Source organism: Hermetia illucens, chromosome 2 (genome assembly GCF_905115235.1).
Source record: "Hermetia illucens chromosome 2, iHerIll2.2.curated.20191125, whole genome shotgun sequence".
In the NCBI taxonomy this organism is placed as follows: Eukaryota; Metazoa; Arthropoda; class Insecta; order Diptera; family Stratiomyidae; genus Hermetia; species Hermetia illucens.
In genome coordinates this window covers 136,032,589-136,057,649 of record NC_051850.1, presented here as the reverse complement: position 1 = coordinate 136,057,649, position 25,061 = coordinate 136,032,589, and the positions used below count along the sequence as shown (strand labels likewise).

Genomic DNA, 25,061 nt, shown 5'->3' with positions numbered 1-25,061 from the left:
GACTCTGATTGCTCATACGCTGTCGGTCATTTGAAACCCAACTGAGTTTATGGCAAACTTTGTCCTTGACCAGTGCCCCATCGATGTATTAAGAAACCGATTGAAAGCGTCACCATTAAGACTATTCGAGAGGAAAAATGCAATTCCAATATTACTCCTCCATCAACTGTTAAGTAGTAAATATTGACAAATTCCCAAAATACCGCCCAATACATAAGCACTTCGAAGAGATATGGATCGGCAAAATATTCGCTTTCACAACTCCATTTTCCGGAAACTTTCAAGCCGTCTTTAGAGATTCCAGTCGAAATTCATTAAGATTTATCGGGACACAAAAGTACCGACGCTGTGTACTCGATTCAGCAATATTTACAGCCTCGTTGGTGTTTCATTCTTTTTTAAGTAATCTCTTTTATATCGTGTAGCTTGTGAACAAGGAAAATTGCCAAAATTGAATGGGAAATTTATGCTTATTTAATTTAATTAAAGTTAAAATAAATAATATAAACCGGAAAACTAAGTCCCTGGTAAATATCCAAAGCCATCGCCAGCGGTTTGCTTCCATCGACACTAGCTTCTTCCCTACAAAGTATGTTATTGAAATTTCTCATTGGAAGGTGAAAGCGATTATACTATCATATATTCGTACCATGCCCTTATGTTTGTATCGATCCAGCACTTCTCTGCGGCTACATCTGCGTAAATACCATAGTATCCTTTCCTAGCACACCCTATTCCGGTGGAAACAATTCCCGCGACTACTCCGTCACAAATCAAAGGACCTCCAGAATCACCCTATGTTGAAATAGAATTATGACTGCTAACAAAGTGAGTGTACATCTTGTAAAAATAAACAATAAAGAAAATAAAGGATGCAACAAATTTAAAGGAAAGGGACAAATTCGACCTTCTACGATTTTGTTAATAATAATACGATATCTAGCAAACTTTTCAAAATGGGGTGCTAGTTGGTGGCTTGCAAAAGTGCATTTTTTGATACTTCCTGGATGAACCTGAGGTCGTCAATGTCCAAAATTGATTAATATATATATAAATTTATTATTTGGAAAGATATTGCAAAAGTTTTTAGACAGATATTACAATCACGAAAGGATATTTTGACGCGTATATATCACATATTGTCAACATCGTAATTTTTTTTCAGATTTTTCAATCCCTTTTTGTTTTTGTTGATAACCAACGACTTTCACTTTCACCATACAACACTTACCAAGATCTTTCATTTCATATCCCACGTGGCTACATTCAATAAAGGTGAGCAAACGTCGTTACATAGGACAATACGCCTGCTCAGAAAAGCAGTCATAAGAGACTGCTAGGGAACTATATTATTACGAACTACAAAATGACCGCTAGAATGTTCAAGATCTATTGCTAGCGTTGCTGTGGATCTATTGCTAGCGTCGCTGTGGCGCGCTGGGCCTGAAACTCATCAGAACGGCAACCGTGTTGGAATACGGTACGTGGACGACGTAATGGGTCTGTTTCCCGAAAAACACGCACTGGATGTAGATGAGAGCCAATGAATCCGCCTAAATTGCCAAGGGACAGTTAAGGTTACGGGACTCGGAACTAACGCACACAAGAAAGACGCCCTGCTTACAAGGAAATCAAACTAGGAGGATGTTTGACTTCTTCAACATCTTAAACTTATATATATATATATATATATGACATATATAAAAAGGCAGGAATGGAGAGAACCAAGAAAGTTACCGTTACCTAAAGTGATCCTCCATATTGTTGCATGCAATGCCTATTTGTGTAGAAGCAGTAGAGAGTCCTTAACATAGAAAATTGTTGGCTTGTGAGTTGCAAACTTTTACAAGACGACGAAGGAGCTATTCCCACGATTGAGACGGAACTCCGAATGAGGCCAAAGTACTATATCAACATTTGTGTGACTGGTGGGTGTGGTTCCACGGAGCAGGAGAGAGTAGGCGTGGTTCGAGTGGGTAAAAATTAGATAGATCTCCGCATATCTAAACTGGCGAATTAAATCCGCCATGTTATTTACATAGCATACTGGCCCAAAGTCCAAGTAAAGGAGAAGGGTTTGAGGGAACATCCTTGGTATTATCTTCAGTAAAACAAAAATTAAGTGATGAGAACACGGAAAGAGATAAATAAAGTATAGTTGGATTTATTCCACTATGCTAAATCCTACTTGATCTCTCTTATGACAGGTCCTGCGGCAGGCCGACCAAGCAAATGCATCCAATGTCGTTAAAAACAAAATTATTGTCGAGAAATGGGCAAGGGTTCTTGACGCAAGGGCCCTATGGAAAAAGCGCATTGATATGGCATCGCTATCTAAGAGAGTTTCCGTAAAGCCATTAAAGAAGTCGAATGACTTGATGACCGGCTGATGAACCTCACCATTGTATCGGCTGATCGCACTATTCACTTTTTCAGCTCGTATGCACCACAGGTCGACCTGATGCAGCTTCTCGATGCAAAAACTTGTAACGCTGATTACTATATCATCGTCACAGGCGATCTTAATGGTCATGTGAAGAGGTAGATGGTAATAGGTGCCAAGGGAGAAAGGCGTTTAGAGCGCGCAATGAGGGTGACGAGCGAAACGAATGAAATTGGGGAAAGCAACAGGATTTGACGACATCACATCTGAACTCTGGAAAGCGAAGAGCTGGGACCCAACACTGTGCTCAGTGAATTCTTTAATCAGGTTATTCAGGAATGTAGAACACCATCTGACTGGCAACAAAGTTCCACAGTTCCAATATTGAAAAAGAAAAGTAGTTGAACACAGTCTTGAAATTATTGTTCAATCCCGTTGCGGTCAATACCATCAAGATTTTTTAACGCATTCTTGACAACCATCATCATCATCAACGGTGTAACAACCAGTATCCGGTCTAGGCCTGCCTTAGTAAGGCACTTCAGACACCCCGGTTTTTGCGCCGAGGTCCACAAATTTGATATCCCTAAAAGCTGTCTGATATTCTGGGCTACGCCTCGTTCCATCTTAGGCAGGGTCTGCTTCGTCTTCTTTTTCCACCATAGATATTGCCCTTAAAGACTGTTCCGACTGGATCATCCTCATTCATACGGATTAGGTGTCCCGGGCAAAATAACCTATTCAGCCGGATTTTATCCATAGCCTGACGGTCATGGCATCTCTCATAGATTTCGTCGTTATATAGATTACGAAATTGTCCATCCTCATGTAGGGGGTCAAAAATACTTCAAAGAGTTCTTCTCTCGAACACGGCCAAGAGTTCGCAATTTTTCTTGCTAAGAACGCATATCTCGACGAATACATAAGGACTAGCAAGCTCATAACCTTGTATAGTAAGAGCTTTGACTCTATGGTGAGACGTTTCGAGCGAAAAAGTTTTGTAAGCTGAACCGTGTACAGATTTCCTCATCGTAGCTGTTATCGGTTGTGATTTTCGACCGTAGATAGGACAAATTATTGACGGTCTTAAAGTTGTAGTGATTCTTGGCAACCGTATTCTCGAAATCGTTCAAATAACAGTGAATCAAGCCGGGTTTGTCAATAATTGTGGAACCGCTGACGCACTACACGCTGTGCGGTTATTCATGGAGAAACATCGTGTGAAACATGGTCCTCTTTACATTGCATTTCTGGATCTGGAGAAAGCGTTTGACTGTATGCGCATGACCTCATCTGGCATGGGTCGATGTTCATTATCGCCCTCTCACCACTCCTCTTCATTCTTGTTATGGACACACCCAACATCCAACGTCCATCGTACTACACACTGCTTTATGCAGATGATGTTTCCCGACCGTCTAATGGCAAAAATGATTTGGAGCAAGTTGCCCAAAAGTAGAATGATCAGCTCATACAACACGATCTCTGATTGATTCTAGATGAAACTGAGTTTTTGATACCGATATCCATGGAATAGGTACTGTTGGTGTCAACGGAAGTGACCTGCCTAGAACTGAGCGATATGAATATTTCGGGTCAATGCTATCAGCCAATGGAGAACTGCGTTATAAAATTGCTTTACGCATTAACGCGACCTGGATGAAGTCGCGTTCCACAACTGGTGTTCTTTGTGATCGACGTATCAACGAATATCTCAAATCTAAAATTTACCGCAATGTCGTCCATCCTGTCGCCTGAGTGTTGACCGACTATAGAGGACAATGAACGGCGCCTTGCGGTAATGGAGAAGAAGATTTTGTGTTGGACTATTGGCTTGATACGCCTTGATCGCATCCGAAATGAGGATATCTGTGATCGATATGGGGACGCACCGATTGTAGAGAAATTGCGAGAGGGGGCGTTTTCGATAAGCGACCAGAAAGCTTGCTGAAATAACGGTGGCCTGATACGCTGGATGGTGATTTGAAGGCATCGCGACCACATCCATATCAGGCCTTTGATAAAATAGAATGACGAAACCGATCATGACGAGCCGCCCGCGGTTATGGCACAAAGGTGAATGAAAAAGAGGAAGGTATTTAAACTGGTGACATGAGCGAGCTAACAGCTCTTCCAACTGGCAGGAAAATGTCTGAGCATTCGCAGATTTTCGTTCTGTCCCAACGTAAGCGAAGATAGAACCTACACTATTTGTGGTTGTTATCCTGCCACAATCCTGGTTTTAATTTGCCCAGTACTAATCTTAGTGAGAATTTCGTCCAATTCATTACACCAGACTTTTCCAAATTGTCAAAGGCCATTCAATAACGACTGTTTTCCTGGCTCCAAGGGAGACTGGTGGTCAGGTCTTCCCAGTTGCTTTGCCCTAATTATTCACTTTCTTTTTGTTCGCAATTGTTTTAGTGACGTCAAGCTCCGTGGTTCCTTTCGTCATTCTTGCCCACCGAGGATCAGTCAGAGTGAGGACCAGACTACATAACGACATCCACAAAAGCAGCAATATGCCTGTTCATTTTCTGTTTGATAAGTCGGTTCAAAGGGTAGTATAGGTCCCGGGGCGAAACGTGGATTGGTACCCACGATGGAGCATAAAACCTGGGAAATGCCTGCTGAACCAACACCAACAGCTCTGCTACCAAACCCTATCTCCACCTCCACGTGGTGACCGCTGGGAGCTCTTTCTTGACGAAAAGCTGCAGACGGAGAAGGATGAAGGCGAGTCTCCCGCGCCTAAAAACGGGACAAATTGTACCAACTGGTCCTCCAGGTTGGGGGTTGAGTAGGGCTGACAACCCTACACGGAAAACAACCGTTACGAAGCCACAACAGGAGCCTCGGATAGGATGGATATTAAAACGACGGACCCGGCAACGACAAAGGAACAACGATTTGCGCATTTTCTCATGGAACGTGCGCTCCCTGTACAGAGATGAAGCTGATAAGCAGCTAGCCGATACCCTGTCCCAATATAGGGCTGATGTAACAGCGTTGCAAGAGATGCGATGGACAGGGACCGGTTTCCTGGAGAAGAGTCACTACACCATATATTATAGCGGCCATCCAGTAAACCATGTGCTCGGAGTAGGTTTCTTAGTCAGCCAAAAAATGAAACCTGCTGTTATCGGCTTTGAAAGTATAAGCGAACGGCTATGCACTCTGCGCTTGCGAGGCAAGTTTAGAAATATAAGCCTCATAAACGTTCACGCCCCTACAGAGGAGACTGCAGAGTCGGAGAAGGATACCTTCTACGAGGCAGTAGAAAAAACCCTCGAAGCCTGTCCCAGATATGATATCAAAATCATACTTGGGGATTTTAACAGCCAAGTAGGGAAGGAGCCCGTATTCAGGCGATACGTTGGCTCCCATAGCTTACACGAAAAAACAAATGATAACGGACTGCGGACTATTCAATTAGCAGGATCACACGAAATGGTTGTTGGAAGTACCTGGTTTGCGCGGAAAGCGGTCCACAAACATACGTGGGCCTCTCCAGACGGGACCACTTTCAACCAAATTGACCACGTGTTGATCGAACGCCGCCACCTCTCAGCCTTGATGAATGTCAGAACATATAGGGGGGCCAATATAGACTCGGATCACTATCTTGTTGGCATGGTGCTCCGAGCTCGAATAACAATACCACCTAGAATCCCCTCTGACAATCAGGTGAGAGTGAACACTGAAGCCATCCACAACACAACCCTCCGCGACACCTATAAGAGGGAAATGGATGCCGCAATAACCGCAGTAAATAGAGGACCTGGAGATGAAGCATCAACTAATGATCTTCACAACCACCTGAAGAACGTTATCATGGATACGGCCACAAATATACTTGGCCCCAGCCGCAAAAGGAGTCGGAACGGCTGGTTTGACGATGAATGTAAGCTAGCAACGGAACGTAAGAATGCCGCATACCGAGTAATGTTGCATTCTCAAAGAACGCGGGCACGCGCAGAGACTTATCACGAACTCCGTCGAGCGGAGAAGCGACTTCACAGACGGAAAAAGGAGGCCTGGGAGAACCAACAAGTCTGTGAACTAGAAAAGTACAGGGAGCAACCGCACCAGGCGCGGAAGTTTTACCAACAAGTCAGCAGGATGAAGCCTTATACACCTCGATGCTCATCCTGCCGAGACAAAGAGGGAAATCTGATTTCCGACAGAACGGGCATATTAGAGCGATGGGTTGAGTACTTTGATGAGCTACTGAACAACCAGAACATCGGCGAGTTGGAGGTCCCGCCAACTGAAGACGACGGACAAATACTGCCACCACCAAGTTTAGGAGAAACAGTCCGTGCAATTCATCGGCTAAAAAATCATAAGTCGCCAGGAGCCGATGGAATTACAGCCGAATTGGTTAAATATGGAGGCGACCAGTTACACCAAGTGGTTCATCAACTTGTGCTCAAGGTATGGGACAGCGAATCAATGCCTGACGATTGGCAGCGAGGCATAATCTGTCTCATACATAAAAAGGGAGATATCACACAGTGCAGCAATTATAGAGGTATCACGTTGCTGAGTACTATCTATAAGATATTCTCCACTATCTTGCTAGGCCGGATAGCCCCATACGCCCAGAACATCATTGGCCTATACCAAAGAGGCTTCACTCCAGGCAAATCAGCAACAGATCAGATTTTCTCTCTGCGGCAGGCGATGGAAAAACTGTTGGAATATGGACAACAGTTGCACCATCTGTTCATCGACTTTAAAGCCGCCTATGATAGCATAGCCAGGGTAAAACTGTACACGGCCATGAGGGAATTCGGTATCCCGACGAAATTAATAAGACTGACTAGGCTGACCCTGACCAATGTGCGAGGCCAGATAAAAGCAGCAGGATCACTCTCAAGACCATTTGACATCAACAACGGTCTACGACAAGGGGATGCGCTATCATGCGTCCTCTTTAACCTGGCCCTCGAGAAGGTGATCCGTGATGCTGAGGTGAATGCAAGAGGTACGATCCTCTTCAAGTCCACCCAGCTACTGGCCTATGCTGACGATATCGACATCATGGGAAGAACCACCCGAGACGTTCAAACTGCCTTCATCCAGATCGAGCAGGCGGCGCGAGATCTTGGGCTGCACATCAATGAAGGCAAGACAAAATACATGGTGGCAACGTCAGCACCGAAGACGAATCAACCAACAACATCAAACCGCACTGGTCAAACACAAGCACGAACAAGAATAAGGATAGGGGAATACAACTTTGAGACCGTTGACAATTTCTCCTATCTAGGGTCGAAAATCACAACCGATAACAACTACGATGATGAAATCCGCGCACGGTTGTTGTCAGCCAACAGAGCCTACTTCAGCTTACAAAGACTGTTCCGCTCGAAACGTCTCACCATAGGGTCAAAGCTCTTACTGTACAAGACTATGATCTTGCCAGTCCTCATGTATTCCTCGGAAACTTGGGTTCTTAGCAAGAAAAATTGCGAACTCTTGGCCGCGTTCGAGAGAAGAATCCTCCGAAGAATTTTTGGCCCCCTACATGAGGATGGACGATTACGTAGCCTACACAATGACGAAGTCTATGAGCGATACCATGACCGTCCGGTTGTGGATAAAATCCGGCTCAATAGGTTACGGTGGGCGGGTCACTTAATCCGTATGGATGAAGATGATCCCACCCGGAAAGTCTATAAGGGCAATATCTATGGTAGGAAAAGAAGACGAGGCAGACCCTGCCTAAGATGGAGCGATGGCGTGGGCCAGGACGCCAGACAGCTTTTAGGGATATCGAATTGGTGGACCTCGGCGCAAAACCGGGATGTCTGGAGTTCCTTATTAAGGCAGGCCTAGACCGGATACCGGTTGTTGCGCCGTTGATGATGATGATGAAGTCGGTTCATGAAAATTCTTAACTGAATCATTAGTTTCGGTAAAAGATCCTTGACTTTGCATATAATGAAAAGATTAAGTTGCGGATGTCTGTAAACAATAGCTTACTCTTCGTCTGGAAAGGATTACTAAGTGTGAAGCAAAAATTGCGCAAAATATCTTCACATCAATGGCAGGAATCTGAGTTTCCTTACATAGGCCAAGTGAATTGCAGGATGTAGGGCAGACAACTATTTTGAGGGGAAAACTCCACTGCAGTCCACAGCAATTTTCGCGTCAGCATAGCATAGATCCACTTAAGTAAAGTATCATCAAAACCACAACGTTTTTTAAAATGCCCATAATATGCATGTCCACGAACACTCCCATCGCATATTCGCCTTTTAGAGCTGTGTCCTTTATCCTTGAGACGACCAAGTAATGAAGAGCAAACTCAGAGAACTTTGCATGAGGGTAACCATGTTACGCCTTTATCCTGTTCTCCCAGATGGGATGCTCAACCATTAACTCCAAATATTTTAATGAGATTGATGTTAAGCTAATTTATCTGAAGTTCTCTGGGTTTGAATAGTCATCCTTTGCCGGGCTTTGGTAAGAAGACTAACCTTCACACAAAACGCAGGCACGTAGCCCAGAGCAAGATTAAGCAGGAAAATCTTTCCTTGAAATTTCTCTAGGTACTCAATAACATACTACAGCATAGCTGTATCTATGCCACCCATACCAGGTGCTTGGAGATGATTGGGCGATAGTATCTTTGCTGCTTTTGCACTGGTAATGCTGCTCCTGCAGTGTTTCAGCTTTTCTTGCAATACCTTCATGTTGAAAGATTTTCAGAAACCGTAACTCCATCTCTCTCAGTTGTCACCAGTTCTACTAGACTCTGAAGTTTATGAAAATACCATGAGATTTTATAAGAGAGTTCAGCTTGGCGGATTCACAATTTTTAAGGATTCTTGTCAGCCTTGAAGTGCATGTCACGGTTGGTGCCGCATGAAGTTTTCCTCACACTTACCCATCAAAGACTCCGCCCACGTTCTCATCCGCGAAATCTCGTCCCTTCACGAAATACCCTTATGGTATCCGGTCATACCGCTATTAGCCCTCAATGGGGCATACCAACGTGCTATCGTTTATGTTCGACGAAGTTTTCCGTTCGAAATCATATTCCATGCTACTCCCACATATCAAGCCAGAAAGAACATTAACACAAAACAGTGCTGCTAAAACAACATCCAGTTCGGTGCCACTGTCCGTAAAAACTACGCTTTTAGTTGTACACGCCTCCGACGCTCTACCATTATTTTAGGTATTGTCATTACGATTGAATAAAACACACCAATGCCCATCCACTTGTTGCACCCAAGACGGATGTCCCTTAGCGGAATCTTAACGGTCTCTGGGGAAGGATTCGAATTTCCAGGATTTCCGTACGAGTGGAAGTGGCAAATCTATATATATATATATAAACATCTCTGCAGGGAGACTGTCAAGCCCAGCGATTTTACTTCATGTATTGATGGCGGATGTAGTCCCGATGGGTCAGTGGTTAATTTACATACATTTACATTTTTAATTTCGGGCCAATGCACGCCAATATTCTGTAGCAGGTTATTTAGGATATCTGCGTCCGTTCGATCAGCAAAATATTTCACTTGTTGGCGAGTGCCAACTAGACTATATAAGGAATCAATGTTAGCTTGGCGGATCTTAGTTCTCCAAAGTTTCCAGAAGTTGCGGACGCAACACAAAAGCGACCATTAGATGCCGCCTGGTTGCCATTACCGTGGTATTCAGGTTATCTACCAAGATCACAATATCACCTTTTTAAAGCTTCTCCTGCCTAACCTGACCGTAGTTTTCAGAAACAACCCGTCATCGGATTCGTATCTTCTACTACTTGGCATCTGAGGACTCTTGATACCCTTGTCAAGGAACGCGCGTACATTCCAGAAAACAATCATAGTCCGTTTTCGATAGCCAAAGGTGGTAGCCTTGAGGTCGCCTATCCGAAGCGTTGCAGCAGTAAAGTTTTGTAATTTGCAGGTAGCTGGCTCACAAATTTGTTTCCTTTTTGGTCGTCTCTTACGCTAAGCAGGGAAGACTTTCGTTGTATTATTAAACCCTAACAGACAGAACGGCAATCTTACACTGAAGAAGGGGATAAGTTTTTCCTGAAATACTGCCATTTGCAAAATAAAAACCATATTATTAGCGACGGAACCTATAATTGTAGGTGAAGTTTTTAGCCGGTAATCACTTCGCCAGAGCGAGCCTCCTAAAAGGGGACCTGCCAACGTATGCCCTATTCCCCATAAACAAATCTATTATGGAGAGATGCACTGAAGACCTTGCAGTTTGCTCTGCTTTATATGAGTCAAAGACCATCGTCGTTCTTTACTTTCCAAGTAAACATGACGCTTCATAGTTCCGAAATATGACTGAATTTCAATTTTGTCAGGAAAGCTGGAGTGTCATATGGGGACTATCTTCAGTGCCTCTAGGCTGGTGTTAGAGCCTAGAGCTGAAACCATACACATTTCTGCATTTATTCTGCAGCATTCAAGATCAATGGTCCGTTGTTTACCAAGCATGCGGATAATGTCCCCTGCTTTCCTTTAAGAGCAGGGTATCCAGTATCCGACATGCTCTGTCCTGCTCAGTTCGGCGTAAGTGATGGTTAACTTGCTAGCTAAGATTGACCTTGCTTTACACTAGCTTTATCCGTGCACTTCAAATAGAGGAACTCATCGCGAAAATCAGAGATTCGCTCCAGATCCAAAATCTGTGCTGACTCTCTATTGTAGCATGATATTTTGTCATTTTTAGTGGAAAATCTTAAGACTGTTGTCAGATCCAAGGCCGCTGCTTGCGCGTTCGTTTTCATACACCGGTATTAGGCTACTTACGTTCCCAGCCCGAGTTCTCTTTTAACCGCTTTCCCTGAATTTTGACAGTCAATATTCAGTGGCGCAAGTTTTCTCCTGCTGAGCCTTTCTCGACGGTTTTCTGGTCGAGCTGGTCATAGTCGGTTTTCCTATGTCTTCCATCACAAGAGTTTTCATATTTTCCTTCCTAGCCGATTACGCCATAGGTACTTATTGCAGGCTTTCAATTGAAGTAAGGAGCGTGCTGTCATACGCGTGAATTTTGTGGCTTCAAAAACTCGCACCTCGTTCGCGACTTGATTGCTCATAGTCGCCAGAGGATTCAAAATCCCTTGAGGGATCAATATCCTTTCGATCCATATTCCTATTGAAACCTTCCTAGTGTAGTAGCAAACCAGTACAGCCAACGCTATTGTCACAAGTAGATATCCGAGAGAAGCCGATGAGGAAACTCTTAAGCCCGCCATCCACGTTCAATTCAGCCGGTCAATCTGAAGAGTCCGCTTTTGGCCGGCGGCCGAAACGTGGATAGGATGTATTTGGTCTTTCCGTTTTGACTGTTTATCGACAGTGATCGAATGACAAATGATTCGGCCAACCGGCCAGACATGTTTGTTCACAAAAGCTGTGAGCGAGGATCTTATGGGTATCTTTGTCGCTAATGAACATTTTTGATAAATGCTCGTTTCACGTCCAGGGTTGAACTAATGATATTACGTGGTACGTGGATGGTATATACATCCAGTTCAACTGGTGAGCGGGTGCATTGAGGACTCTTCCGGCATAACCGACAGGCCGAACTGTACGGGAATGGCGGGCCTTCGAAACATGTTTGTTGCCTCACTTCCAGAACGTCCTCCTCTGTTTAATCCTGTGGCATGTTCACTGTTACGGTAGGTTTGATGCGACAGGTATATTTAGGTTGCATTATGGGCATAGGAGAAGCAATACTTTTACGAGCTTTTCGCCTATGACTGATGGATTAGGGATCCTGAAAAATTCTACTTATTATTGTTAAATGTTAGGCTATGTTAGTTGCCTCAACCATTTAGAATTTAATAAATATTTTTACAGTATTGAAGTCAACTTACCTGGCAGGCGTCATATTTTCTACCAGGTACTCCTGCACAAATCTGGCTTTCATTCTGAACTGGAAATGGGAATGTCGATATGCATGTTTCGTAGTCAATCAGGTAAATATCAACGTATTTCAAATATCTTGAAAAATGTTCGCTATACTTTAATAAATGATGTACGTAAAAAACGCAAGATATTAATAATTGCAAGGACACAGATATTAAGTGGACTTTACTTCAGACTGTACTCCCCATCCAGCGGTTTGGCATTTTGTTGCATTTTCTGGCCTACTGGTCGCAAGTGGAAGCGGGTACACCACTCGAGTTTTTACAGCCTCTTTATTCAACTGAAAGCCAAAAATATTGCTGACGTTAGTATATGCGAATTAATTCTTAGCAAAGACTTGTATCACTGAATTAGCCCTTCCTTATGTGAACTAACCTTAGTGGCCGTCAAATTTATTCATTCTTGAACCTTGGCTGAAGTTCACTACTTCGCAAGCGTTGTCAATTTCTAAAATGCTCCGCTTGCACCTTTTATGGTGTCGCTAAAAACGTTCTAAAATATAATATGGGGAGGGGGAATTACGCTTGCATAAAAATTCGAAGTCATATCATCACCTGCAAAGCAGCCATCAAATCGCATTTAACTCGAGCCTGGCTCTGAAGGGATAATGCCAAGGTGATGAGCAATAAGACAAAGAAGGCTTGAACTGGCTTGGCTATGAACTATGTAGCGCAATTAAACCCACGTCCTACACTATACATAACGGTAAATTCATCCATCTTTTGTTGCAGACAACGAATGCTTAAATACGTAATAACTGTAGAGTAATTGTTTCTGAAAAAGGGCTTGTGATAAATGGACCTGCGGGTAGTTGTCAGTCTCCCATTAGGCACGATCCTTTGTTGGGAATGCGGACATACCTACTGTGTTCATGTAGTTTCTCTAAAAGTGTGTGTGGACTCTGGGAAGGATATCCAAAATGGAAGGCGGGAGAACGGGCACCCTTATGGTTCGAATGTTCAGAAACCAGAACTGCCGCCGTCGATATCTCGCGACCGCAATGCCTCGATGGTGGATGATTTGACCATCCCATTTTTGTCAGCTGTGAGTGTGGCAAAATTTAGGGAATAAGCAGGCAACTAAAATAAAAAAGCATTTTAGTAGTTCGGAAGAACAAAACTTAAAGTAGGGAAGGGAGAGAGCCTATTCCCCAAGCGTGAGTGTCTGAAATCGAATCAAAAACTAAGGCAAACGAGGACGGTGGATTAATCAAAGCCGATAACAAAATGGAAAACACGAAAGCAAAGAGCCTAGAGGCAATCGTTGTTTCCAGCAAAGGCAATCTATCCTACAAAAAGTTACTAAAAAAGAAAATAAAAGCTGCTCTCGACTTAAGAAATTTGGTGGAAAACTACTTCTCAGAGAGGACTCTCTGGTACGGGACGGATGAGGGTCCCGAAGAGTACATTGTCACAGTCGGGATCGGTACGGTTAAGTCTTAGAAAGAGCCGGGCTGACCTTGGCGGACACGCAAACGAAAGCGGTCTTAATAACGAACCGCAGGAAAAATAACACAGTGGAAGTCGATGAATATACGTTCGTATCAAAGCCAGCTATCAAATACCTGGGGTGATAATCGACACCAAATTGAGCTTTAGAGAACACCTAGAATATGCAGGCCAAAAGGTACTTGCAAAAATGTTACCGAATATTGGTGGGCCGAAACTTTGTTAGAGGTTAGAGCTTGCCGGAATGGTGCGTTCCATCCGACTCTACTCGTCAGCTGTGTGCGCAGAGACGCTTGCAAACTATCAGAGACGGAAGCAGGTGAACTCAGCTCACCGGCTAATGGCTTTGAGGTAGTATTGGTGGTGGCAGGCATGATCCCTGTCGAAATTCGAGCGAAAGAATTAAGTGTGCTGTACCACGCAAGACATATGTGGCAAGATTAGAGTCGCATGATCTCTGACAACGCAGATAGGACGAGTCTACGAAGGGTTGGTGGACGCACAGGCTCATTCCCAACATTAGGGTGTAACTTGAACGGAAACATGAGGAGACCAACTACCACATTACCCAGTTACTCACGGGACACGGTGATTGCAGTATCTGCACCACTTTCGGTTGGATGAGTCTCAGAATTGTCCATGTGGTCGCGTATCAGAGGATTCAAAGCATGTTATGTTTCACTGCCCAAGATTTGGAATGGAGGCGATGAACCTAAACCAATTGTTGGGCAGGAACGTGAGCCCAGACAACTTAGTTTCGGAGATGCCGAGGTCCGAGAAGAATTGGCTTACGGTTTGCTCAGCAATCGTGGAAGTACAGGGGGAGTTGCTGAAGGAACAAAAAGAGAGGAAGGCCGTAAGTAGGAGACAGACAAGCGTCTAAGGGCAAACTTGCCCCGCGAAATAATACCTAAATGGTGGTTCCGCGGGGCTTTGGCTGGAGATACCAGGGGTGGTTTTTAGTGGGTGCGAATCCCACACGTGCCCGCTGTAGCTCCGGCATTTATGCGGCGGAGCTGGGACGGACGCGTCTTTCAAAGATTTTCTACCTCCATGCACGAACAAAAATATATAAAAAAGCCCACGGACCCTCTTCCCGCCCAACCGGACCGAGGGGCGACCAACCTAAGGATGGACTGAAGACAACATCCAAAGGCCCGCATCACAGCGATGATGCGTTTTAACGCAAAGTGTGTGCGACCATGCGAAAATGTATTACTACATTCCGATTGTCGCAAACACTTCAGCCAATACGCGGAGGTTCTACACTACAGAGACATGGATCTTATATCGAAGACAGTGCGGATCAAAACTGAAACCCATTAGGTCAGATTGTTACCGAACAGGACTCTTCGGACTATAGCACAGGTTACAAGGATAACCGCTTTTTGCATCTCCATGTATAGTCCAGCCCTAAGATCGAGCGTTTTCAGCGCTTTATGTAAGTTCTGCGGGACTAATCCCGTCGCTGAAATCACTACTGGGACTACTTCGATCTTTTGTAGTCTCCAGGGCTGCTTCATATCGTCTGCCAAGGGGCCGTAGTTCCGGATTTTTTCGTGCTGTTTTTCAACAGTGTTCCGGTCCAACGGTACGGCTACATCGATTATAAAGCACGCTCGTTCTTCCTTCAGAAGCAGAACTAGATCGGGTCTGTTATGATTAACACTGTGGTCGGTGACAATAGTGTGATCCCACAGTAGTTTGACCCGATCATTTTCCAAGATTCTCTGCGGAGTATACTTATAGTAAGGATGGTAGGTTGCCACTAAGTTATACTTCAACGCAAGGTTTTGATGGAGAATCTTGCAGACGGAGTTATGACGATTGGTGTACTCGGTACCGCTCAACATCCTGCACGCAGATGTTATGTGCTGGATGGTCTCCTGTTCACAGTTGCATAACCTACAACTGGAGTTGGTGATTGAGGAGTCGTGAAGAATGTACCGTTTATAATTTTTTGTTGGGAGCGAGGCATCCTGAATTGAAGTTAGGAATGCTTCGGTCTCATAGAAAAGTACACCATTTGTCAACCATTTGTTGGAGGCTTCGATGTCAATGCCTGACAACAACAAATTTTTTATATGACCTCCGTGAATGGGTTTCCCTTTCCACATGTCGATCTTCTATTGAACTGAAGTAACATTCGACATGGGATCCCATTCTCTGCTTCTCAAGTTCAAAGGAGATAATTTATTATCTGCCATGACGGTAGCCTGATGTATTTGGCTAGAGGATTGTTTCTCATAGAAAAACTCACGAAGAGAATGCACTTGATTGTAGTGCAACGTTTTTAAATCAAGTACCCCCCTTCCTCCCTCATGACGTGGGATAGTGATCCTCAATTTTTCGGCAGCTCTATTATGCATGTTGTTGTTTGCAAGAACTACCCTTACCCGTCTATTGACAGTTTCTAAATCAGTATTACTCCACTGTATCACACCGAAAGTGTATAGAAGGACGGGAATGGCGAAGGTGTTGATTGCCATGATTTTATTTTTCCCGTACAGCTCAGTTTTAAGGACAAGATCCAGACGCCGTTCAAATTCCCCCAGCAACTTAGATTTGATTATTGCCACAGCAGGTGTTGTTGCTTGCAATATGCCGAGGTATTTGTAGACGTCGTCCGAATCCATACCCTCAATTCGGATGTTACTTTGGCTGTATCCTTCGTTGTCGGTGTGTTTTCCCCGAACAATTGTTATTATGCAACATTTCTCCAAACCCAACTGCATGCCGATATCCCTGCTGAACTGGATGGTGATGTCCAGCAAGGAGCGAAGTTGGTTCTCGTCTTTGGCATACAATTTGATGTCGTCAATGTACATTAAATGGCTTAATGTACATTTCGACAATATGCCATGCTTGACTTGGAACCCGTATTTGCTTTCATGTAAAAGATGGGATAGCGGATTCAAAGCCAAACAAAACCACAGTGGGCTTAGAGAGTCGCCTTGGAAAATGCCACGCCTGAGTGGTATCTCTCCTGATGTTTGCGAAGATACCGATAGCTTCGTGCTCCAATTCTTCATTACTGTTCTCAGTAGAAGAACGACATTCGGGTTGATTTTATACAAGCGTAACACTTGTAGTAACCACGAATATGATATGGAGTCAAAGGCTGATTTATAATCGATGTAGGCTGTCGAGATGTTTCGTCTTTGGTGGACAGCCTGCTTTACAGCTACCGTATCGATTATAAGCTGTTCTTTGCAGCCTCGGGAGCCTTTTGCGCATCGTTTTGCTCCTCAGCTATCAATTTATGAACATCAAGATGTTTTGAGATGTTCGCGCACAGATCTGAAGTGAAGACCTTGTAGATGGTAGGAAGACAAGTAATTGGTCGACATTTTGAAGGGCAAGAGACACCCTGTTCCTTGGGGATGAGGAAAGTTATCCCCTTGGTGAAAAATGGTGGAACTAAATCAGGATCGGCAATCATCTGATTAAATTGATTTGCCAATATCCTGTGAGTGCTCTTGAACCGCTTCAGCCAGAAGTTGTGAATCTTGTCAACTCCTGGCGCCTTTCAGTTACCTGCCTTGTCAAGGGCTGCTTCAACGTCGACTTCAGTTACGTCAGGCATGGTCATTTCGGGGAGGGCCTCGCATGAACGCATAAGGTGTGGGAGCCACGCTGCTTCTAAATTGCAACGGCTGGATTCGCTCCAAACAGTTCTCCAGAAGTCTTCCGTCCAAACCATACGACGCCTGGGTCTCCCGTCCCTGGTGGTTGACGGCATAACCGCCAAAACATCCAAGGGCGAAGAGCCGCTCTGATGTTGTTGAACGACCCTTAACCGTGTTGGGTACTGTCTTCGTGTCCCTGGGGTCCCATTAAAAAAATTTAAATTGTTTTCCCCAATTTTATTCCCACGAGTATTGGGGAAGCAGAGAGACCCAACAGAGCCCCAATGTTGCAATGCCCCATGGTTACCTCCATAGGTAGGCAAGGTATTTGGAGGGGAGCCGCTGAAATACAGTGTAACGTCACTGCAATTCATCCGATAGACGCGTCGATCCCTTCACCCCGGATTACGGATTTGTTAAGGAGGTTTACTCCCCCTGAACGGGAAGAATCGGTAAGGGAGGACGAACACAAAGGGAAACGTTCTGCTTGTCCGCGGCTACTTATTTACAAGATTAACTTGCGATATTCGTAGCTGACCCGGTGGGTCATGTCATTATCCGCAACCCATGACACGCGCCTGGCGTACCAGGTTAATTCTCACCTGAGTTGCAAACGCAGAGCTGCATGCGACCAGACGCGTGTCATGGGTTGCGGATAACGACATGACCCACCGGGTCAGCTACGTGGGAATAAAATTGGGGAAAACAATTTAAATTTTTTTAATGGGACCCCAGGGACACGAAGACAGTACCCAACACGGTTAAGGGTCGTTCAACAACATCAGAGCGGCTCTTCGCCCTTGGATGTTTTGGCGGTTATGCCGTCAACCACCAGGGACGGGAGACCCAGGCGTCGTATGGTTTGGACGGAAGACTTCTGGAGAACTGTTTGGAGCGAATCCAGCCGTTGCAATTTAGAAGCAGCGTGGCTCCCACACCTTATGCGTTCATGCGAGGCCCTCCCCGAAATGACCATGCCTGACGTAACTGAAGTCGACGTTGAAGCAGCCCTTGACAAGGCAGGTAACTGGAAGGCGCCAGGAGTTGACAAGATTCACAACTTCTGGCTGAAGCGGTTCAAGAGCACTCACAGGATATTGGCAAATCAATTTAATCAGATGATTGCCGATCCTGATTTAGTTCCACCATTTTTCACCAAGGGGATAACTTTCCTCATCCCCAAGGAACAGGGTGTCTCTTGCCCTTCAAAATGTCGACCAATTACTTGTTTTCCTACCATCTACAAGGTCTTCACTTCAGATCTGTGCGCGAACATCTCAAAACATCTTGATGTTCATAAATTGATAGCTGAGGAGCAAAACGATGCGCAAAAGGCTCCCGAGGCTGCAAAGAACAGCTTATAATCGATACGGTAGCTGTAAAGCAGGCTGTCCACCAAAGACGAAACATCTCGACAGCCTACATCGATTATAAATCAGCCTTTGACTCCATATCATATTCGTGGTTACTACAAGTGTTACGCTTGTATAAAATCAACCCGAATGTCGTTCTTCTACTGAGAACAGTAATGAAGAATTGGAGCACGAAGCTATCGGTATCTTCGCAAACATCAGGAGAGATACCACTCAGGCGTGGCATTTTCCAAGGCGACTCTCTAAGCCCACTGTGGTTTTGTTTGGCTTTGAATCCGCTATCCCATCTTTTACATGAAAGCAAATACGGGTTCCAAGTCAAGCATGGCATATTGTCGAAATGTACATTAAGCCATTTAATGTACATTGACGACATCAAATTGTATGCCAAAGACGAGAACCAACTTCGCTCCTTGCTGGACATCACCATCCAGTTCAGCAGGGATATCGGCATGCAGTTGGGTTTGGAGAAATGTTGCATAATAACAATTGTTCGGGGAAAACACACCGACAACGAAGGATACAGCCAAAGTAACATCCGAATTGAGGGTATGGATTCGGACGACGTCTACAAATACCTCGGCATATTGCAAGCAACAACACCTGCTGTGGCAATAATCAAATCTAAGTTGCTGGGGGAATTTGAACGGCGTCTGGATCTTGTCCTTAAAACTGAGCTGTACGGGAAAAATAAAATCATGGCAATCAACACCTTCGCCATTCCCGTCCTTCTATACACTTTCGGTGTGATACAGTGGAGTAATACTGATTTAGAAACTGTCAATAGACGGGTAAGGGTAGTTCTTGCAAACAACAACATGCATAATAGAGCTGCCGAAAAATTGAGGATCACTATCCCACGTCATGAGGGAGGAAGGGGGGTACTTGATTTAAAAACGTTGCACTACAATCAAGTGCATTCTCTTCGTGAGTTTTTCTATGAGAAACAATCCTCTAGCCAAATACATCAGGCTACCGTCATGGCAGATAATAAATTATCTCCTTTGAACTTGAGAAGCAGAGAATGGGATCCCATGTCGAATGTTACTTCAGTTCAATAGAAGATCGACATGTGGAAAGGGAAACCCATTCACGGAGGTCATATAAAAAATTTGTTGTTGTCAGGCATTGACATCGAAGCCTCCAACAAATGGTTGACAAATGGTGTACTTTTCTATGAGACCGAAGCATTCCTAACTTCAATTCAGGATGCCTCGCTCCCAACAAAAAATTATAAACGGTACATTCTTCACGACTCCTCAATCACCAACTCCAGTTGTAGGTTATGCAACTGTGAACAGGAGACCATCCAGCACATAACATCTGCGTGCAGGATGTTGAGCGGTACCGAGTACACCAATCGTCATAACTCCGTCTGCAAGATTCTCCATCAAAACCTTGCGTTGAAGTATAACTTAGTGGCAACCTACCATCCTTACTATAAGTATACTCCGCAGAGAATCTTGGAAAATGATCGGGTCAAACTACTGTGGGATCACACTATTGTCACCGACCACAGTGTTAATCATAACAGACCCGATCTAGTTCTGCTTCTGAAGGAAGAACGAGCGTGCTTTATAATCGATGTAGCCGTACCGTTGGACCGGAAAACTGTTGAAAAACAGCACGAAAAAATCCGGAACTACGGCCCCTTGGCAGACGATATGAAGCAGCCCTGGAGACTACAAAAGATCGAAGTAGTCCCAGTAGTGATTTCAGCGACGGGATTAGTCCCGCAGAACTTACATAAAGCGCTGAAAACGCTCGATCTTAGGGCTGGACTATACATGGAGATGCAAAAAGCGGTTATCCTTGTAACCTGTGCTATAGTCCGAAGAGTCCTGTTCGGTAACAATCTGACCTAATGGGTTTCAGTTTTGATCCGCACTGTCTTCGATATAAGATCCATGTCTCTGTAGTGTAGAACCTCCGCGTATTGGCTGAAGTGTTTGCGACAATCGGAATGTAGTAATACATTTTCGCATGGTCGCACACACTTTGCGTTAAAACGCATCATCGCTGTGATGCGGGCCTTTGGATGTTGCCTTCAGTCCATCCTTAGGTTGGTCGCCCCTCGGTCCGGTTGGGCGGGAAGAGGGTCCGTGGGCTTTTTTTTAACTATATATACTATAGTGTGCAAGGATCTCGACAAAGTGACATCCAGAGGAGAAATCTGCATTGCATGTCGGCCGTGAAAATTCAAATGCACCAGCAAAGGTGTGGAGAGCAATGTCATATTACCAAGGACTCCAAATGCCTATTATGGGAATGAATGGAGGGATGAGATAACCGGCATATTACCGGTAGTGGTAAATGCCTACAATTGAGGACGCGTTAATTGCAGTGTAAAAATCACCACCTTGGTTTTGGGATTAGAACGCTGGCCTCTCGATGTTGCCTTGGGCTCGAGATGATTTTAACGTGTAGGCTTCTTCGCAGTTAGATAAATTTCTGACCAACGAACCTATTGCAAATATCTCACGAAAAGGAGGACTGGTTCGGTTGTAGACTTTTGTTAGTCTTGTACTGGTGCGTATTGTCTCCATTAGCGAGGACTATACTCGCAATAACTAAGAAATTATTTGTGAACTAAGAAGAGAGCCACAACATAAAGAAATAGTGTACATAAAATCGAAATGGACATTAGACTGATCTACAAAAGTACTAGATGAACAAACCTTCATGGAAATGTGAATACATTAACATGCTAAGATTGACGATCCCACGGAGTGAGCTCTCTGTGTGAGATAATGTCAATGGATATAGCGAGTGCGCATTTCCCATTGTAAGAGCCGACCATTAGTGGAATTGTAAGCTGGTCAGCTTTCGATCAGCTTGCTACCAAATCAGATGAATAGCTTAGAGAGCGGTAGATAAGATCGATTAGGTGCAAAATGAGCATGCAAGAGGGGTTGGTTCAAGAAGCCCGGTTCGAAGGACCTTTGAATACAATGGCGATTCTTGCAGTAACCGCAGACGAGCATCAACCGAACCATATCAACCCCGTTTCCTTTATTGTTTTGTTTTGAGCACCGTCGAAAAAATCCATTGGATGGCTCGATAGGAAAATTTTTGCATATGCAGGTTTGTGAAAAAAACAAATTTTTGATAATATAACATGAGAGGGATTGAAGTGTCCAAACATTACCCCAAGGTTGATATAAATGCGATGGGGTACTTCAAAAGTTGAATTGGAGCTGGGCGAGCCTGGTAGATGTTGAGGCGTGAGCTGATTACCGAAGATTCGTCCGAGCTCGCCACCAGATTAATATAATTCACCGCGATGTGAAACTCCCCTGCCTGAGTGGCTCCCCTGCCTGTTGATAGCGGGGTAACAGCCACGACGCCGACAGAACAGGCGGGGAAATTTAGTGTAGAATATAGTTGTTAAGATTTGTTAAGAATATTAAGAATTTGTTAAAAATGTTAATGTGTTAATCACAATTGGTGACTCCTGTGAAGGAGAAGCTCGTCAGCAGAAAGTGGAAGCAAAACTAACTTCTCAGGTCCCATTACTAGACGGAGAGCAGTTTATTTCCAGTGACCGAGGCCGCACAACAGGTGGCGAACACGAAAATCGAAAGTGTCGGCTATTCGCAATGTCAGAAAACTCCGCCACCGTTGTTGCAATTTGGACGGGAATGATGTTGGGGTTGAACTTCTAAAGTTGCGGTAGTTTCAGCGATTTCCGAAAAGCACCCAGCCCATCTTGGCTTGTGCGAACTCAGGATCGTTAGAGGTGTTGGCAAACACTACTGCCAAAATCCACGAGGTGAATACGCACCCCGTGGTCAGACAAGTGTCGCGCAAAGCCACGGGATAAATTGCTGAGCTTGAGCAGACGATGGCAACCCTCGCGGCTACCATCTCCAAACTAGCGGCAATGCTAGGGGCTTTGTGTTCGGGTGATAGGTCCTCAAATCGTTCGCGGTCCCCCACCCGAAATGGACGATTAGCTTGACTAAGATACTCATTCACAGCTGAGTCGACTGGTACCGAACGTCAAATCAAGATACAAATTTCACTGCCACCAGTGAGATTTGAACCGCGACCTTCTGTACGACAGGCTTATGCTCTAACAGGCCTCTTACCTTTGCTTTTAAGCAGAAAGCTCGACAAAGCGTCCCGTCGCCAACTCCGGCACCTGAGCTTCATAAGCCAGGTTTCATCCAGCACGTGTTCAGCAAGGATACTGTAGTTGCAGCTGCTTTGTAATGCGTTTTAGAGGTTAAAATCGCCGGGCCACAGAAGGATGTCACAGTGCTTCGGAGCCTGAGGGACAACTCTAAAAACAAATTTCAAGAGTGTCCCCTTTTCAGCTAAACCTGCGAAATAGTCTGCGAGACCTCTGAAAAGGGACCAAGGCTATATATTCCGCCCGCTCTTCGCAAGGAAATGTTCGCTCTTGCGCTCTTCGCGCATTCGGACAACGAATCGACTTGTCACGAATAAATATTTCTGACCAGAAGTGTAAAGTCACCAAACACGTACAGAAAGAGGTGGGTTAATTTCCTCCGTCTACAAAGCGTTTTCACACGAATCACATCGACATTATTGGCCCCTTGCGAGATTCGCATGGTTTCGAGTATTGTCTCACAATCATCGATAGGTTCACCCGGTGGTCTGAAGCAAAACCTCTGACTGACTTTTCCGCCGAGGCCCTTTGTCGTGAATGGATCCACGCTTTCCGGCCGAAATCATTACTGACCAGGGAATGCAGTTCAATTCTACCCCGTTCTCGGAGTTAGGCAAACTCCTGGGCTTCAAACGCCAGTGGATGACTGCGCACCACCCACAATGCTATGGGATCCTGGTATGCTGGCTGAACTGAAGGCCACTATAATGGTACACGATGGCTCCTCATGGTCACAAGTCCTGCATTTTGCTTTACTTGGCCTACGTACAACTCATCGTGAAGAGCTTGCCGCCATCTCCGCCGAGTTAGTATACGGGGAGAATTTGAAACTCTCCTCCAGTGTTCGATGCCAGATCAGCCTTTTCTACCACTGGGCTTTTGCGTGTGCTCCGAAACACCATGGCAAGATTAAAGTCACCCCTGTCATCCTGTCATTCTTCGTTGAGGGCTAACGCGCCCAGGGACCTGGATGTCTACACACGAATGTCTTGATTCGCTTGGATGCTTCCCGGAAGTCCTTGCAACCACCATGAGAGTTTATATGAAGTGTTGAACAGAGGAGAGTACTTCTTTAGGCTTAACGTCGGCGGCAAGCCCAAGAACGTTTCCGTGTTCAGGTTAAAGCTTTTTGTCTCCGAGGTTCAGGTTTCGGAAAAAAAGGCTGCACGGCTCGTGAGATTCGATCTACGCTCCTAAGGTTGGCAGGCCAGGAGTTGGGTTTGTCGCTGAAACCCAGTATCAGCTGGGGTGGGGTAATGTGGAGGCGTAAGCTGATTAACGAAACAATTCCATAGAAACCACCTCCCAGCTCGGTGATGTGCAGAAACGAAGGCATGTAGTCGAGCGGGAACGATTACCTAACGCTTCATAACTTCGTAAAACCATGTTTTACTCGTAAATTGCCACTTCTACCTATGGCACATTTTGTAGAAGCATCATTAGATCCGACTAGCTGCCGAACCGCGCAAGCGGATTAGTGAGCTAGGAAGGTTGAAGGTTCCGTTGGCTCTCCGTACCGCGTTCAACCTCCGATTCCTTGCGAGGTTTACGCAAGTCCAGTGTAGTGTATACCGCGCACAAAAAAGCCATTATTGCGCTTGATAAGGAAGTAGACGCTTCCGTAAATAACAGTAATTTCCGAGCCATGTACTACAGTCGTCAATCATTCGATGGTCCGTTCAGAGAAGTCAACGGTGAGCCCTTCATTCCGGATAATGAGTAGCTGAAGAAAATGAAGCGCTTCACCATCGTTCTCAACTGCACCACATCCGGAGTAGTTTTGCCTCTGGTGGATGATCTGACTAGTTTGAGTAATATGCGGATACGGATTGTATCTAAAACTAGAGGAGAAATCATTTCAGTGATGAATATACCCAAACTGAGTAAAGCCGATGTACTTGACAGTCTCCCCCGTAGCTACTCATCGCTGCTCCTACAGTTTCTGCAGACTTGGTACTTGCATTTATACAAAAATTCGACAATCTCAAGATCTTTTCCAGGAAATGGAAGTAGGGGCTGATTGCTAAGAATAGTTCTAGAGATAATAGCTTAAATAATCCTAGAACATATCAAGGAACATAGAAAGCGGGTGGGTTTCTCCTGCATTGACCACACCAAGACCGCCTTGCAACTTTGCTCGGAGTTTCAATGGACAGCTGCTTTCTTTCTGTCAGAGTTT

At 44.8% G+C, this 25,061-nt stretch overlaps 1 protein-coding gene across 1 annotated transcript in view; it reads right to left on the bottom strand.

Moving 5' to 3' along the window:
- Window positions 1-454: 454 nt before the first annotated feature.
- Window positions 455-25,061, bottom strand: part of LOC119648567 (trypsin alpha-3-like) — a 28,239-nt gene continuing 3,632 nt past the window's right edge. Inside the window, exons 4-7 of the mRNA XM_038050336.1 lie at window positions 12,467-12,577; window positions 12,246-12,392; window positions 650-795; window positions 455-582 (exon numbers count right to left, since the gene is read on the bottom strand). Of these exons, the coding sequence (XP_037906264.1) occupies window positions 480-582; window positions 650-795; window positions 12,246-12,392; window positions 12,467-12,577 (507 nt within the window). The 3' untranslated portion in view covers window positions 455-479. The remainder of the gene's footprint in view (window positions 583-649; window positions 796-12,245; window positions 12,393-12,466; window positions 12,578-25,061) is intronic.